Source organism: Vigna angularis, chromosome 1 (genome assembly GCF_016808095.1).
Source record: "Vigna angularis cultivar LongXiaoDou No.4 chromosome 1, ASM1680809v1, whole genome shotgun sequence".
NCBI classification, from domain to species: Eukaryota; Viridiplantae; Streptophyta; class Magnoliopsida; order Fabales; family Fabaceae; genus Vigna; species Vigna angularis.
Window position 1 is genome coordinate 34205613 of NC_068970.1, and position 16403 is coordinate 34222015.

Genomic DNA, 16403 nt, shown 5'->3' on the forward strand with positions numbered 1-16403 from the left:
GCGTCGACAAACTCATTTAATGTTTTTTTTACTCATCTAATAAGTATATGCTTAAAGCCATTTAATCAATGTAAGAAATACCTCTTCTAATACTTTTTTTTGTTATACTCATCTAATTAGTGTATGTAAATACTCCTTTATTGTGTATTACTAGACTTGTCTAATAGTTTTTGTTATACTCGTCTAATTAATGTATGTACAAATTCGTCTAATGTGTATATTGTTAGACTCATAATATTTTTTGCTATATTTTTCTAGTGTATGTTGCTAGATTTGTCTAATCAATGTATGTCTAATATATATTTGTAGACTCCAATAATGACAATATAAATACATTAGTGGTATATCTTAAAAAAATTAGTTTGTTAGTGTTTATTTTTTGTTTCTATCTTACAAAAGTCTTAAACTTTAAATTTTCAAGTTGAAAATGGAAAAAATTATATTCAAATAATATAAGCAAAATTTATAATATTATGAAATACGATTTTGTTATTACAAATATCTAATTTAAACCTTACAAATAAACAAAATTTATAATATTATGAAATATGATTTTGTTATTACAAATATCAAATTTAAACCTTACAAATAAACTATTAAGTGCAATATTTTAATTTATTTTATTAAAAATATAATTATTTAAAACTTTAGGCCAATTTCTATGTACATACTAAAAATATTAAAAAATATTCATAAGAATATTTATATTATAAATTAAAATAAAAAAGATAAATATAATTTGTTTAAGACAAAAATATTACATTATAATTTATTTTATATTATAGTGTAAACAATTTGTAGTATCAATAAATATATATTATTTTTTAAAGGTTTAATTATTCTAGTGATCCTTGTTTTTATTGGAAGTCGTAGATCGGTCTCTCAATTTTTTTGTCTTAGTTGGATCTATATTTTTAAAAAGTTGAGCCAATCAGGTCATTTTCATTAGTACAATACTAACATAGTTAAAGAGGGTGTTACGTGTCAGTTCACAATTTTTTTTTTAAATATTTTTATTTTTTTCTATTTAAAAAAATTAAAAAGATTGCCACATATCAAACTAAACATAGCACCATGTGGCAATAACAGTGTGACATGACAATGACGGTGTCATGTGTCACTGTCATGTCACATGTAATTGAAATAGTCTCAATTTGGTCCTTATATTTTTATTTTGTCTCAATTCACCAGTGCAAAAACAGTGTATAACGTCACGCGTTCAACGTCCAACCACTCAATAGCCAACGTTAAAAATTACTGGTGACATTTTTGTAAATAAATGCAATTATTAAACGTCATTTAGAATTGTAATTCGACGTAAAAGAATATTAAACGTCGAATGCCCCAACATTAGACATCAAAAGGTTAGTGAATTCAATAAAAATTTGAACGGGAGATTGAAAATTCATTCACTTCATCTTAGCGCGTGAAACCCTCTTCTTTGCTCAAACTTTTCTCGAGCGAAGTTTGACGACCATCACATGTAATTTTTCTTTCATTTGATACAAATGCATGTTAATTTACTACTTTGGGTATGATTTTCGTTTGTTTTGACCGATTATTTTCGTGTTTTTTTCCTTCATAGGTGCATTCTGTTTTCTCTCTCACTTGTGGCAACACTTTATTCCGATGAACCAAGGTTAGTTTTCGTTTTCGTTTTCATTTTGAAGAACTTATTTGTTGAATTTTTTTGTTGTTATTTTTTTGTTAAACTTGTTTGTTGTTGTTGTTTGGTTGAACTTGTTTCTTGTTGTTGTTTGATTGAACTTGTTTGTTGTTTGATTGAACTTGTTTGTTGTTTGTCACTGTTGTTTGTTATTGATACTATATTGCACGTTCATAGTGCATAATTTACAAAATACCAAAAACTGAAATTTGTTATTTTTCTGCTTTTCAGGTCTCATAGAGTTGTAAAAAAGGATCACAATTAATTAAAAAAAATAAAAAAAAATGATTAACGTTGTTTATTGATAAAATTCGACGTCAATTTAACGTCTCCCGATATGATGTCTGTTCACGGTTGAAAATACCGTTATTTGTGATGTAATTTTGATACTAAATACACCATTTTTCACTTAGAAACTTGCTTAGACTCATTCATTTTCATTTAATTCTGTGAATAAGAGAGTTGAGGTTGAATTTGATGATTTTATGACTAATTTCCCTTGTTTTGATAGGTAATGAGAGAATGTGGAAAGCAGAGATGAAGTGCTAAGGAATTAGAGCTCAAAAAGGCTTGGAAAAGTACCTAAATGAGGAATCGCACGAAGCTTGGGCGCCCTGTCCGAGGTTTGAGCCTCGAAAAATCGACGTCCACCGCCCGGGCGCCCTCCTAGGCCGCCCGGGCGGCGGCCCTCGAAGCCTGGGCGTCCAATTGAAGGCTCAGGCCCTACATGAGGATCGTCCACCGCCCGGGCGCCCTAAATGGGGCGCCCGAGCGTCGCGCGTCGCAGATCCGACCAAATTTTTGCTCTATTTAGACTCTTTTGGACCAAGCCCTGTTTCTACTCTTTTTCCAACTTTATTTAAAGGACCCAAGCGCTCTAGGTTTTGTATCTCTGGCTGGAGCAACACAACAACACACTCTTCTACTCTTTAAAGGTGGATCTGGAGGCGGGAGCTTCCTCTTCTACTCTTAGGGTTTCACTATCTCATGCTTTTCCATTATTCATATAGTTTCTCAATTTCTGTGGGGAACTAAACTCTATTTGTTGTTGGGGAATGATGTAACCTTGTGAACTCTCATGTATTTGAATTGATTCTTAATTTATATGTTTTTTCATTAATTATTAGGGAATTCATTTGTTTCAATGCTTGCGCTATTTAACTCATTTAGTAGCATGATTTATGAATTGCATGAGTGCCGGGAGGTTCCTTACAATTCAGGTTCTTGTTGAATTCTCCCAAGGGAAATATTTCTCAGGGATGAGAGTATGAGTACTTGGTCGTCTTAAGCTCTTGATCTTCAGACTTAATTTTCTAGGAATGCTAGGATTTGCACGAACTAGGAATTAAGGCAGACTTATTACGCCGAGGGATCGGGTTCTAAGTATTTTAGTGAGTGACGTTAATATTAATGTAAAAAGAAGAATTCTTATATACATGAGAGTAAACTTGGTGAAATCAAACCCTAACAACATACTCATCTCATTTTATAAACAACCTCCGTTCATTTTTGTGCTACTCTACTATTGATCAATTTGCGTTCATATTTAATTTTTTGTCTTTGCATTTGAAACCAACAATCTCATTTTATTTAAGTTTTAATTAATTGAGTTATCACACAATTGTTTAGTGTCGAGAGTCTTCAGGGATACGATACTTGGTCTTACCATTTTATATTACTTGTGCGATTCGATACACTTGCCGATCCATCAACAAGTTTTTGGTTTCGTTTCTGGAGATCAAAAATATTGTTAATAACGTCGTTCTCGAATTCGACGTGAAAGGCCCAAAATATTCGACGTTGTACGGTGTTTTTGTACTAGTGATTTAGTTCTAATTTTTTTTAAAATAAATTTAATGTGTATATAAATATTATACAAATATTTGTACTAATTTTTTTTTTATTAAATATTTTTAACAATATTAATTTTCTTTATATTTTACACTAAGTTAGTTATATTATGTTCTTTAAATATACCTGTCACATTTAAAAAAGTGAGTGGTGAAAGTAAGAATTGAAATAAAATGTGGAAGAGTCTGGAAGAACATGGAAGAAAAAGAATGAGCAAGAGAAACGACTTTTAATTAGGGTTTTCAAAAAAATTTCTCCAATTTGTTAAAAGAAATAAAATTCTACGTCATTAACTTATTCACTAAGCCACGTCATTTGAAAAATTCACACATGTGTGCTACATCAATGTTTCTTTTAAAACTCTTATAAGTAAATTTAAAGAACATAATTAACATTTATATAATTAACTCAGTGTAAAATATAAAGAAACTTAATATTGCTACAAAGTGTAAACCTTTGGATGGTCTTCATATTTATAGGGAAATCTCAATTGGGCCCTCTTGTTGAAAATAGTCTTAATTGAGTGTTAAATTTTGAAAAATTGTAACAATTACGCCTTTTTCGTCAAGTGTTGACAGACAATGTCAAAGTATGCTGATGATGGGGTGATGCTGATTTGGATTATTTTGTTAAGTGGAAATTTTAAATTATGACTTGTAATAATAATTTTAAATTACATCTCTGATTCTAATTAAGTAATGCAATTAAATCACCTTAACCTTAATTATCTCAATTAGCTTTTGAAAAGAACTAATTCACCTAATAACCCTGATCAGAAACACATTTTTCCTAAATTTGGCTTCCTCTTCTTCGCTCACAAACCCCAGCATTAGAGGTTGAACGAGGAGAAAATGTAAATCAGTGGTAGTGGAAGTTGAACGAGGAGAAAACAGGGCTCGTGGAAGAAGATTTGTGGTTTAGCTTTCACAATTTGGATTCGCGCAAGTTTGGTTGTGGTTTTGAATCGAAGATGGTTGACAGTGGAGTTGAATGGAGGTTTCACGGCGGCGCGATTTGATTTTTAGGGTTTCCTCGACATGACAAAATTTAATTGGTTTTTGGGTTGCGACGAAACCCATTCGACAACACTGATGAGTTGTTGGAAGTACTTTCTGGCGAGGTCTTTGGAGAGTTTGGATTTAAGGATGTCGCACTAGTTTCATGACTGAAACCTCATGCTTGATCTGCGTCACCATTCGCTCTTTCTTCAACTTCTCTTTCTTTATGACCTTGACAGCGACGTTGTCATTGGTGATGAGGTTTCTGCCGTAGTAGACCTTGGCAAAGTTTCTCTGCCCCAATATCGCCCCATCTTGTATTTACTGAAGATTATATTTCTGGGATTTGCATGGATAATAAGATTTACTCATTCATACAAATAACTTATGCCCAAATTTTATTAACATGAGTGTTATATTTTTATAAGGTTTATTTAGGGAAACATTCTTCTCATTTTTGTGCTCTTGTCTTACATATTTTCCGTCAAAGTAATAAAACTTTGCTATTTTTCATTTTTCAAGTAGATGATAGTTTTTTTTTGTTTTATAATTTTATTAATTTTCATAATCATTTAAGGTTTAATCAAAATATTATTTTAAAATGAAATAAAATGTCATTTAAAGATAGAAAAGAGGTGAATGATATTTATTTAAAAGAGAATGTTTATTTAAAAAATAGCAAAAGAGGAGAATATTATGTTATTAACTTCAAGAGAGATAGTGTAGTTTCTTGGGATGATATATTCTTTTCAAAATAATTTTGTTGAAAGCATAAGAATGTATCAGGAGTGTGCCCTCCACTTATCAAACTTTTGGTAAAAATAAAAAACATTATAAAAGAAATGCTTCTATATATCAGAAGCCCATGATTTACATGAAACTGGGTTGAACATAGAAATGCTATAATGGGCTTAGTAAAAACACCATAAAAATAATGAATTGAAAAAGAAAAATCAGTAAAAGTAGGAAAACCCAGACCGAAATCCGTTGGCGTCGCCCGGACTCGAACCGGAGACCTTCAGTGTGTTAGACTGACGTGATAACCAACTACACCACGACACCTTTACGTTAGTACTGGATCAAAGTATTTATAATACTTTTAAATAAGTGGATGAAAATTATTATTTAGCACGTTTCTTGTATTATCGAAACAAATTATATATCTCGGTATTGTTTTCCTTATATTAGTCGTATACGTTTTCCACTAGAATAATAAAATACGATAAATATAGTTTTGAATGAATGCTTAACTAGCAAAATTTAACCATATTTTTCTACAATATCATATAGTTCTTAAAACATCAGCTAAAGTGAAAAATATTCATTATTTAGAAACATTAATTTTTTTTTATGAAAAAGCATTAACATTTATATTTGTCTTTAAAAAACTAAAATGTTAATAAGTCACTGTTTGCATATTAACAAGTATTACGTGTATTGTATGTGTATTTGTATATGCAAGTTAAATGTAAATATAAATAAAGAAAAAATAATTTACATCTAAACAAGCATTGATTTAATAAATAAAATAAGTGATTATATCAACAATAATTTCATTACAGAATGATTTGGAGTCACAAAATGAATCACTTCAGTTTAGAAAAATTATATTTTTTCTTATAACAGTTGGAACAACATTTACAAGATATAGACATGTCCTTTTTAGATTAAACATGATTTGTCTATACTTTGATGATCAAGTAATAATTTGTTTCAAGCTATTTGGTCTATCCGGAAGACAAAATATATTTGAATCTCGTAGTAAAATATGTTAGAAGTAGTCAATTATACTTATATATGATACTTGAGCGTAATGGAAACAACTATTCTAATTATTCTTGTGTTTGGGTATTATAATATTCTTGTGTATGAATATTCACAAGTATCTTTGTGAATTTTATTTAAATAAAAAGTAAGTAATTAAAATAAAATTATTAATAGAAGAAATCTTAATCATTGAATAATGGTTAGAAATTTAATTTTACTTATTTATATTTTAAATCAGAGATATAAAATTGAATTTATTTTTAAAGATATTAACTTTTTAAAACTTATACTTTATGGTATTACTGGTTTTTATCTTTTTTAAGAAAAACTAAATTTATTTTCACTACCACTTTATTATTATGCAATTTTATTTAGGTTATACTTTGAACTCAATTTTTTGTCTAAATTAATTTTCTAAAAAATTATTTTTAAAATGATTTTATTTGAAATAAAAAATAATGAATTATGTTTTTTAATTATTGTAAATTAACCACAACATTGAATAAGGAAGCGGCACTGGCCTACGTATTTTTTATTTGAACATTTACATTTCTCTACCTTTTTTATTTATTTATTTTACTTTTCAATTTTCCAATCTGTGACCTGGGTGAATAAGTGATAATTAGGGTTTTCAAATTTTCCCAAATTCATTCTCCATTTTCTTCATTTTTTTAAAAAATTATTTTAAGTAGAGAAATACTTTGCAGAAACTAGAAATGAAAATTTGTTGGGCTTAGTAAACCCTCTTAGAGAACTTGAAAACAGAACCCGACCCGTTTAACGTTGAATAGCAAAACCCCATACACGTTCTTTTAGCCATTCTTCTGCAAGTTCCAAATTCCAATTCATAGTTACTTTGCAAGTTACCACGCAGTTACTCTCATTCCACCATGCATTTTCCTCCAATTTCTCAGCAACCAAACACCACCTGATTCTGTCATGAACTGCTTCTCGCTGATATCATCATACGCCGCCGTCGTCGGAAGCGCAGCTCGATTAATCGCCAACCGTTCCCCTCACGGCTGCTCTTTCCCGACGTTGTTAGAATTTCGAGGAGTTAGGTCTTTCCGTTCAGAATTCGTGTTCACCACTCGCTGCTTTTCAACGAAAAAAGGGCGCAAAAGTGGTTCTAGTTCTTCTCGGTTGCACAAGCCCGAACCTGAAGCACCAGTCATGGAGAAGGAGAAGGACGCTTTCTATGTCGTTCGGAAAGGGGACGTTGTTGGAATCTATAGTAGTCTCGCTGATTCTCAGGCTCAAGTTGGACCTTCTGTAATTTCTCTTCTGAACCTCTCATCATATAATCTTGGATTGAGTTTAATTTTCATATTCGGTCGTATTATAGTTGTCTTATATAACTTTTAAATTATTATTAAAAGCAAACAATCCTATCCTACTCGATGAAATGTGATGAATGACACAGTAAGGACATTCTAGTTAAATTCAATTTATTTTTACTCTTGTTTAAATGACAAGATTAAGTATTTGTGACTGTTTTGAAATTTTCTTGGGTAGCAAAATTGTTAAGTGAGGGGAGTGTTTGATTTCAACTGTGGAGTGGTTTGATTGACAGCTACTATGCCATCGGGAAAATTATTCTTATGCCCTTGTGATTTCTTGAAAGTTCACACTTTACCCCTGCCCCTTTTAATACTTGCATAACCCCTGCAGGAATACATCGGTAATGTCTTTCTTTGATTATAAGGATATAGTGTCAAGATATAATGTATTTCAAACAATTAAGAGGGTTACCATAATCATTATTTGTTAGAAAGCCAGGGATTCAGTTGAGATTTGCCAGTGTTAGGATAGTTACCCTATTTATCATGATTATATTGTGTCTAGGATTATGCTATTTATCATGATTATATTGTGTCTAGGGTTACCCTATTTATTATGTTAGTGTGTATCAATTAGGAAAACATGTTAGATCTTCTTTTCCTAAAAGTAATTCTAGTTTTTCCATCATCCATTCTGATATATGGGAACCTAGTCGTATCTCCTCCTTTGGTTTTAGATATTTTGTTACCTTTATTGATGAATATTCACGATGTACTTGGGTTTATCTTATGAAAAATCATTCTGAATTGTTAACTATCTTTACATCCTTTTTGAATGAAATCAAGAATCAATTTGGTCAAGTAATCAAAATATTAAGAAGTGATAATGCAAAAGAGTATTTCTCATCCTCCTTTTCTGCCATCTTGAGTTCCCATGGTATCTTACATCAGTCTACTTGTCCTCATACACCACAGCAAAATGGTATAGCAGAACGAAAAAATAGACACTTGGTTGAAACTGCTCGTACCCTTTTGCTTGGTGCCCATATTCCTGTCCATCACTGGGGATGCCATCTTAACTGCATGTTATCTTATTAATAGGATGCCCTCCTCCTCTCTTAATAATAAAGTCCCTTTCTCCATTTTGTTTCCTAATGATCCTCTCTTTCATACATCTCCCCGAGTGTTTGGCTGTGTATGTTTTGTTCATGACATGTCTCCAGGTCTAGACAAACTCTCCGCTCGCGCTCTCAAATGTGTCTTCTTAAGCTATTCTCGACTTCAAAAAGGATATCGGTGTTACTCTCCTGAAACTAAGAAGTATTACATGTCTGCCAATGTCACATTCTTTGAACAGACTCCTTACTTCTCTCCATCTGTTCAGGATGTTTCTATCCTCCAGCAGGTCCTTCCTATTCCAATGGCTGAGTCAAATAGCTCCACTGTCTCTGTCATTCCAAGTCTTGATCACAATCCTTCTACACCTGTTTCTCCACATACTGAGATCATCCCACACAGGGCCCCAATGGATAGTCCACCTCCCCAAGACAATGGTGAATCTCCTACTTCAGATTCTTCTCCCTCGTCACCTCCTCCCACGCCTCCTGGTGCAAATGATTCAGCATGGCCTATTGCCCTCAGAAAAGGTACTTGTTCCACTCGAAACCCTCATCCCATTTATAATTTTCTAAGCTATCATCGATTGTCGCCCTCCTATTTTTCTCTTTTATCCTCAGTGTCCTCTGTTGTTATACCCAAGAATGTGAAAGAAGCACTTGGTCATCCTGGATGGCGACAAGCTATGATTGCAGAAATGCAGGCTCTTGACCACAATAATACTTGGGAGTTGGTGCCCCTTCCCCCAGGAAAAATGGCGGTTGGTTGTCGATGGGTGTATGCAGTTAAAGTTGGCCCTGATGGTGAAATTGATCGGCTCAAAGCTCGACTTGTTGCAAAAGGTTACACTCAGGTTTATGGTCTTGATTATTGTGACACTTTCTCTCCTGTAGCCAAGATGACTACTATTCGTCTCTTCTTTGCCATGACAGCCATTCGTCACTGGCCACTTCATCAATTGGATATCAAGAATGTCTTCCTACATGGTGATCTTGAGGAAGAAGTTTATATGGAGCAACCTCCTAGGTTTGTTGCTCAGGGGGAGTCTGGTATGGTATGCAAATTGCATCGATCTCTATATGGCCTCAAGCAATCCCCACGTGCTTGGTTTGGAAAGTTTAGCTCCATTGTTCAAAAATTTGGGCTAAAATGCAATGAAGCAGACCATTCAGTTTTTTATTGTCATTCTTCTCTCGGGAAATGTGTTTACTTAATAGTATATGTTGATGATATTGTCATCACAGGAAATGATGCTGTTGGAATATCTCAACTAAAAGAGTACTTGTGTAGACATTTTCAAACCAAGGATCTTGGAAGTCTCAAATACTTCTTAGGCATTGAAGTAGCGCAATCAAAAGATGGAGTTGTAATCTCCCAAAGGAAGTATGCTCTTGATATATTACAAGAAACAGGCATGATTGTAGACCAGTAGACAGTCCCATGGACCCAAACCAGAAATTAAGGACAGAAATTAAGGACAGAAGAAGGTAAATTATTCTCCGATCCAAAGAGGTATAGGAGGCTGGTTGGAAAACTGATTTATCTCACTATTACAAGGCCAGATCTATCCTTTGCAGTTGGAGTGGTTAGTCAGTTCATGCAGGCTCCATGTGTTGACCATTGGAATGCTCTCATTCGCATTCTAAGGTATGTAAAGAAGGCTCCCGAGCAAGGATTGTTATATGAAGATAAAGGAAGCATTCAGGTCTCTGGGTATTGTGATGCAGATTTGGCAGGTTTACCTATTGATAGACGGTCTACTACAGGATATTGTGTTTTTCTGGGAGGAAACATTATTTCATGGAAAAGTAAGAAACAAAATGTAGTAGCTCGATCAACTGCGGAAGCCGAGTATAGGGCAATGGCATCACTAACATGTGAACTTATATGGGTGAAACAATTCCTTCAAGAGGTTAAATTTTGTGACATCCATACTATGAAGATGTATTGCGACAATCAAGCTGCTCTCCACATTGCATCAAATCCAGTATTTCACGAGAGGACTAAACATATAGAAATTGGTTGTCATTTTGTTCGTGAAAAGTTGTTAACCAAAGAAATATGTACTGAGTTTATTGGGTCAAACGATCAACTCGCAGATGTATTGACCAAGTCATTAAGGGGTCCTCGGATTGAGTTTATTTGTTCCAAGCTTGGTACATACAATTTGTATGCTCCAGCTTGAGGGGGAGTGTTAGGATATTTATCCTATTTTATCATCATTATAGTGTGTCAAGGGTTACCCTATTTATCATGATTATATTGTGTCTAGGATTACCCTATTTATCATGATTATATTGTGTCTAGGGTTACCCTATTTATCATGTACTTGTGTATCAATTTATTCTTATAAATAGAAGATTGTGAGAGGATCAATCAAGCCCTCTAGAATTATTTTACAGTTTCAATCTTAAGTGCCAGTATGTTACTGATCTTGGGGAGCATGTTTTTTCTTTGTTAGCAGTCGAAATTCATATTACCTTTTATTGTGCTTCAACATTACTCTTCATTTCATTGTGTTATTATCTGCTTGACTGGATGCAGTGGCTATATCTGTTTTGTGCTATTGAGGATAAGTTATTACTTTTTTCTGTCGGTAGTAGGTTTAAATATATGCTTCCTTGTGTCACTGGGTAGGTTTGCAATCCTCCTGTTAGTGTGTACAAGGGATATTCGTTATCAAAGGACACTGAGGAATATCTTGCCTCGCATGGACTAAAGAATGCATTATATACAATTAGAGCTGCGGATTTGAAAGAGGATTTGTTGGGCATGCTTGTTCCCTGCCCATTCCAGGTAAACAGCTGTTGCAACGCATTTGAATTTTAATTCTTTTCAACAAAGGCAAGGTTATCATTAGCTATATATGCTTGATCTCAAAGTAAGCATCCTTATTGTGAGTTGGTGATGTTTACTAATTTTTAACTGGGGGGAATTTGAATTGATGATAAAATATGCTCTCATGATGTAAAATCTTTCACATTCATATTACTAGTGCATTGGTCGATTGATGGGAGTAAGTCCTCTTTTACATGAAATTTTAACTAGACAAACTTATATATAGAATTCTTTAAATTCATAGGTATAGAAAGGTATATTTACTGAATGTATTGTGTGTGTTATGCAGACCACACAGTATGTATTTATACTAATTTACAAAATCAATTATAATAAATTTCTACCTAATAATCAGGAATCAATCATCCTAATTTCCTAGAATATGTAACTATTAATTTCCTACAAATCTGTAACAGCTAATTACATTCTAACAATAGGTTTTATTCCTTCCTGATTATAATTTTACATACAAAACCCATTCTGTGGTATTATGAAGTAGGTAGTCGGTTGTTGCATTTAAAAAGTTTGCTAATAAAGATATTGATCTATACTTATAGATGGCATGGCACATTTTTGTTTCCTTGAACTGTGTTTTCTCAACAGATATCCTCTTAATTTCCTTTAAAGTTTGAGGTTTGTTAATCAAACAAATAAGAAGATTTATTATGTATGTCCCAGGAACCTCCTACCAAAGAGGGCAAATCAAATATGGACGTATCTAAAAAGAGATCTTTGGGAGTGCATGGACAGGATGAGGTGAGATCAGTACAATTTGGAACTATAACACCACTATCAGCAAGGCAAAGTTCCAGGGTTATGTATCTGTTACTTACTGGCTATCACTTCTGTTACAATGATTAGTCATATGCATCTATCAAGTCTATTACTTCCATTGGAATTATTTAAATATTCTTATGACGTCCTCTCAAACCTTGTTTCTTTCATTCATCTTTGTAAATCATAACTTTATGTTATAGTTGACTGCATGGGATTGCATATCATGGAATCTTATAATGGTTTTGAAGCATTGTACAATGCTATATCTATGACGTAAAGATTTAACTTATTAAAAACTTAGGTCAATGTTTGGTAGTTGGTAATAACTCAATAAAAAGAAGATTACAGTACAGCTTTACTGGACTATCATCTGCATTGGATACTACACTTGATTTCCACCAATGAAACCTTATTTCTAGAGTCTGAAGTAAATTGTAGCATGAGAAAGTGTAGTGCCGCTGTGTGTAATGTCTGTGAAACCAGTTGTTTTTATTTCAGTGCACTGTCAAAACTTGTTTTTATTGTAAATATTTTGATACATTTATTTGCTTTGCAGAAAGCAATAGTTGAAGATCCCTTGAGAAAGCAAGTCAAGTTAGATCATAATGCTGTAACCGAAGCACCTTCACAAGCAACTGTAAGTGAAATCATATTGATACTCATGTATTTAAAAACATGTTTGCTTGACGCTTTCCTATTTCCAGAAAAGTTATACTTGCATCTCTTGCAAAAAACCTTCATGTGGTTCAGAATCTAGCAATCTAAATTGGTAAAGTTGAAAATTATGAACATTAGTATCCACATCATTTGCTGAAGAAGCCCTTGTAGAGGCTCAATATGCATGGTTTGGTAAACTGAAGAAGCCAAGATGCTAAGTTTTGAACCACTGGGTGTTTTCCAATTGATTTATAGTTGAAGGGGGCTTCCATGCATTTTAGCCAATAGTTATCATTTTAATTGGAGACTCAATTTATACTGTGGTCATTTGATGGCTCTCTTGTTGATCTCTGTACAATATGGAATGAAATGTTTTATAACTCATCAACTCATTTGATGCTTTTAGATCTCTCTTATTCTAGCATTCTAGTAAAATGTAGCCTCATAGTTGCCTATCCTTTTTTGGTTAATCAAACTTATGTATCATTGTGCAGCGGACTTGTATTCTTGAGTTTGATGGTGCGTCGAAAGGAAATCCTGGAAAATCTGGTGCTGGGGCTATTCTGCGAGCTATTGATGGAAGTTTGGTATGCATTTGATGTCTCTGTATCTAGTCATCATTAGCATACAACTATAATCTCTTTAACTATTTTTACTTTAAAGATTTGTAGGTTACGTGAAGGTGTGGGTGTGGCAACTAACAATGCTGCGGAGTATCGTGCAATGATATTGGGAATGAAATATGCTCTTAAGAAGGGATTTACTGGTATTCGTATCCAAGGTGATTCCAAACTTGTTTGCATGCAGGTTGGTTATTTTATATTCTTTTCTATGTTATTTTATTCTAGTATAGTAGCATTATTAAAGTTTTAATGACATTTACACCCCTTCATTATGTAATTCTATGCCCTTGGATTCTTTATGCAATAGCTACTGCCTGAAACAGATTGATGGTTCCTGGAAGGTCAAGAATGAGAACTTGTCTATATTATATAAGGTGGCAAAAGAACTGAAGGATAAATTTTCTTCATTCCAGATCAACCATGTTCTAAGGGTAGGTATAGTTTACTGAGCTATTGATGTAGATGGATTTACATGGTGTTTGTTATAAGTTATAGCTTTGATTTGGAGAAATAATTGTATATTTTTCAAAAGATCTCCTAGGAGCAGGCAAAAATAAGTAATTATACTTTCAAAATAAGCCAAAACTGATAATACACAATTGTCATTATCCAAAAAGAGAAAATTAATGTTTTCTGAAAAGCTGATAAAAGCATAAAATGAAGCATTGAAAAACTGAATAAAAATTTCAATAAGGTAATGCTCCTGTAACCTTCTTAATGGCGTGATTTCTCTCCCCCTTGAAAGATTTTTGTGCTTGCGAGATACAAATAAGTTGTAGGAACAAGTTTAATTCAAGTGGCCATCCCTTTAATTATTTAACACTACAAAAATTCAATGAAAGAAGAATCGTTTATTGCATATGCTTTGCTACAGAAGTGTTGTACTAAATTCTAATATACATCATCCCCTCTTTGGTAGAATGTGCTTTCCTAACGTCAATTTTATGATGACTTTATGAGCTTTATTTCCTTGTTAAATTTACTAGATAATCGAGTTTTGCATTTAAGTATTATATACGTATCAGAATAATACCACTGAAGGTTTTCTTTAAGCATTTCCTTAAAATAATTTTCTTTTTACCTTGTGAAGAACTTCAATTCTGACGCTGACGCTGAAGCAAATTTGGCTATCAACCTTGCAGGTGAGGTCTTGAGAATCTTTAGTCTTTTATATTCATTGATCTCTTGTTAAATGCATGTATTAAATTATTTTAAGCTTTCGCTGTTTATACAGATGGCCAAGTCCAGGAAGAGTGTGTATAATATTGACTGATGGCTGCTGCTGGGTGGGATTTGTTGCTGGAACACGTCTGCAGTTTGAAGAAGTGTCTCAGCAGTTATATAACTTATGGGCTCAGCGTTTTGAATTTCCATAACTTTTTGGCCGCAATGGAAGATTCCCATTACGACTTATAGACACTGCAATCATATCAAGTTGAGTTCTTTTTTTTCATTTTTGAGCATACTATCTTACAGTCTAAAGAAAACACGATTCTTGTTCAATAACACTAATATTATTACTTAGTTGAAAATGTTGTTTCATTATTAATTTTGTATCTATTCAGGCTCGATTTACATGCACGGTAGTGTTTCAATTATTGTAAGAATATTCTGTAAACTAATGCTTTCAACTCCTGCTAACCAGTGAAGTTGATATTGGGAGTATATTACGGTTATGTATTGATGTGGATCAGTTTAGATAGACACAAAGTTCAGACACTTTCTGTATTATATTAAATGACATGTAAAATTAATCAATTCATTACAAAAAAAATATTTAAAAATTATAAAAATATTTAAAAATACAATATGATCAACTAATAATAATATTAATGATATTTCAATAAAAAAATTACAATATCATACAACAATATATTATTATATTATTTATAATATTTTAATATTTTTTATTTAAAATAAATTTTTACAAGTTGAGTTTATGATTGAACTTTCAAATTTACGTAAATTTTCAAGTTTAATAACCTTTCTCAAGTTTAATAACCTTGCTTGGGACACATTGATTCTAATGAGGATGTAGCAATGGATCCATGGTGTTTTGAGGTAGATTGTCCCAATAAATGCAAAAGGAGTTGGGGTTTTCAAGGGCTACTATAGGAAATTTGTTAAAGATTATGGGAAATTGGCTAAACCTTTAACTGTTCTGACTAAGATAGATGAGTGTAGATGAACTTCTTTTGAACAACAAGCTTTTGACCACTTAAAGGAGAAGATCACAACAACCTCGGTTCTAGCTTTACAAAATTTCAACCAAGAGTTTGTAATTGAAAGTGATGCTTCAGGAGGAGGAATAGGAGCTATTTTCACGGACCAATCACGTATTCCAGCAAGGCTTTGGGGGAGCGAAATTTAGCTAAGTCTGCTTATGAGAAGGAGCTCGTGGCCATGGCATTGGCCATCCAATATTGGAGACTGTACCTGTTAGGCAGAAAGTTCATGGTGTCCACAGATTTAAAAGAGTTATTTTTACAGAAGATACTACAGGGGATCAACAAAATTTGTCTGCAAAGTTATCCAGGACCTCATTACTGGCCTACCGAAGTCCAAGGAATATGAAGCCGTTTTTGTTGTGGTGGATCATTTGTCAAAGTACAACCATTTTATCCCAACCAAACACCCATATACTGCAAAAATTTTGGTTCAGATTTTTGTCAGAAGTTGTAGACTGCATTGCATTCCAACCTCTTTCCTGGTTGACCGTGACCCAGTTTTTGTCAGCAATTTCTGGAAGGAGATCTTTAAATTGCAAGGAGCTCAGTTGAAGATGAATACGACCTATCACCTCCAAACAGATAGCCAAACACAAGTTACG

At 33.0% G+C, this 16403-nt stretch overlaps 1 protein-coding gene and 1 non-coding gene across 5 annotated transcripts; one reads left to right on the forward strand and one right to left on the reverse strand.

Annotated features, from left to right (window-relative positions):
* Window positions 1-5503: 5503 nt before the first annotated feature.
* Window positions 5504-5577, reverse strand: TRNAV-AAC (transfer RNA valine (anticodon AAC)). The gene has a single exon. It is a non-coding gene; the product is annotated as a tRNA-Val (tRNA).
* Window positions 5578-7038: 1461 nt separating this feature from the next.
* Window positions 7039-15122, forward strand: LOC108321370 (uncharacterized). Of its 4 annotated transcripts, none has more exons than XM_017553110.2 (9): window positions 7045-7554; window positions 11316-11474; window positions 12195-12329; window positions 12850-12930; window positions 13445-13537; window positions 13614-13757; window positions 13897-14004; window positions 14664-14715; window positions 14808-15122. In XM_017553110.2, exons 1-9 carry the CDS (start codon window positions 7222-7224, stop codon window positions 14834-14836), a joined length of 1134 nt encoding a protein of 377 aa, XP_017408599.1. In that variant the 5' UTR covers window positions 7045-7221; the 3' UTR covers window positions 14837-15122. The 4 variants fall into 4 exon arrangements, 3 of the variants coding, with proteins under 3 accessions (XP_052729746.1, XP_017408599.1, XP_017408601.1); XM_017553112.2 differs by having other exon boundaries at window positions 7049-7554; window positions 12195-12272; XM_052873786.1 differs by lacking the exon at window positions 13897-14004 and having other exon boundaries at window positions 7039-7554.
* The last annotated feature ends 1281 nt before the right edge of the window (window positions 15123-16403 follow it).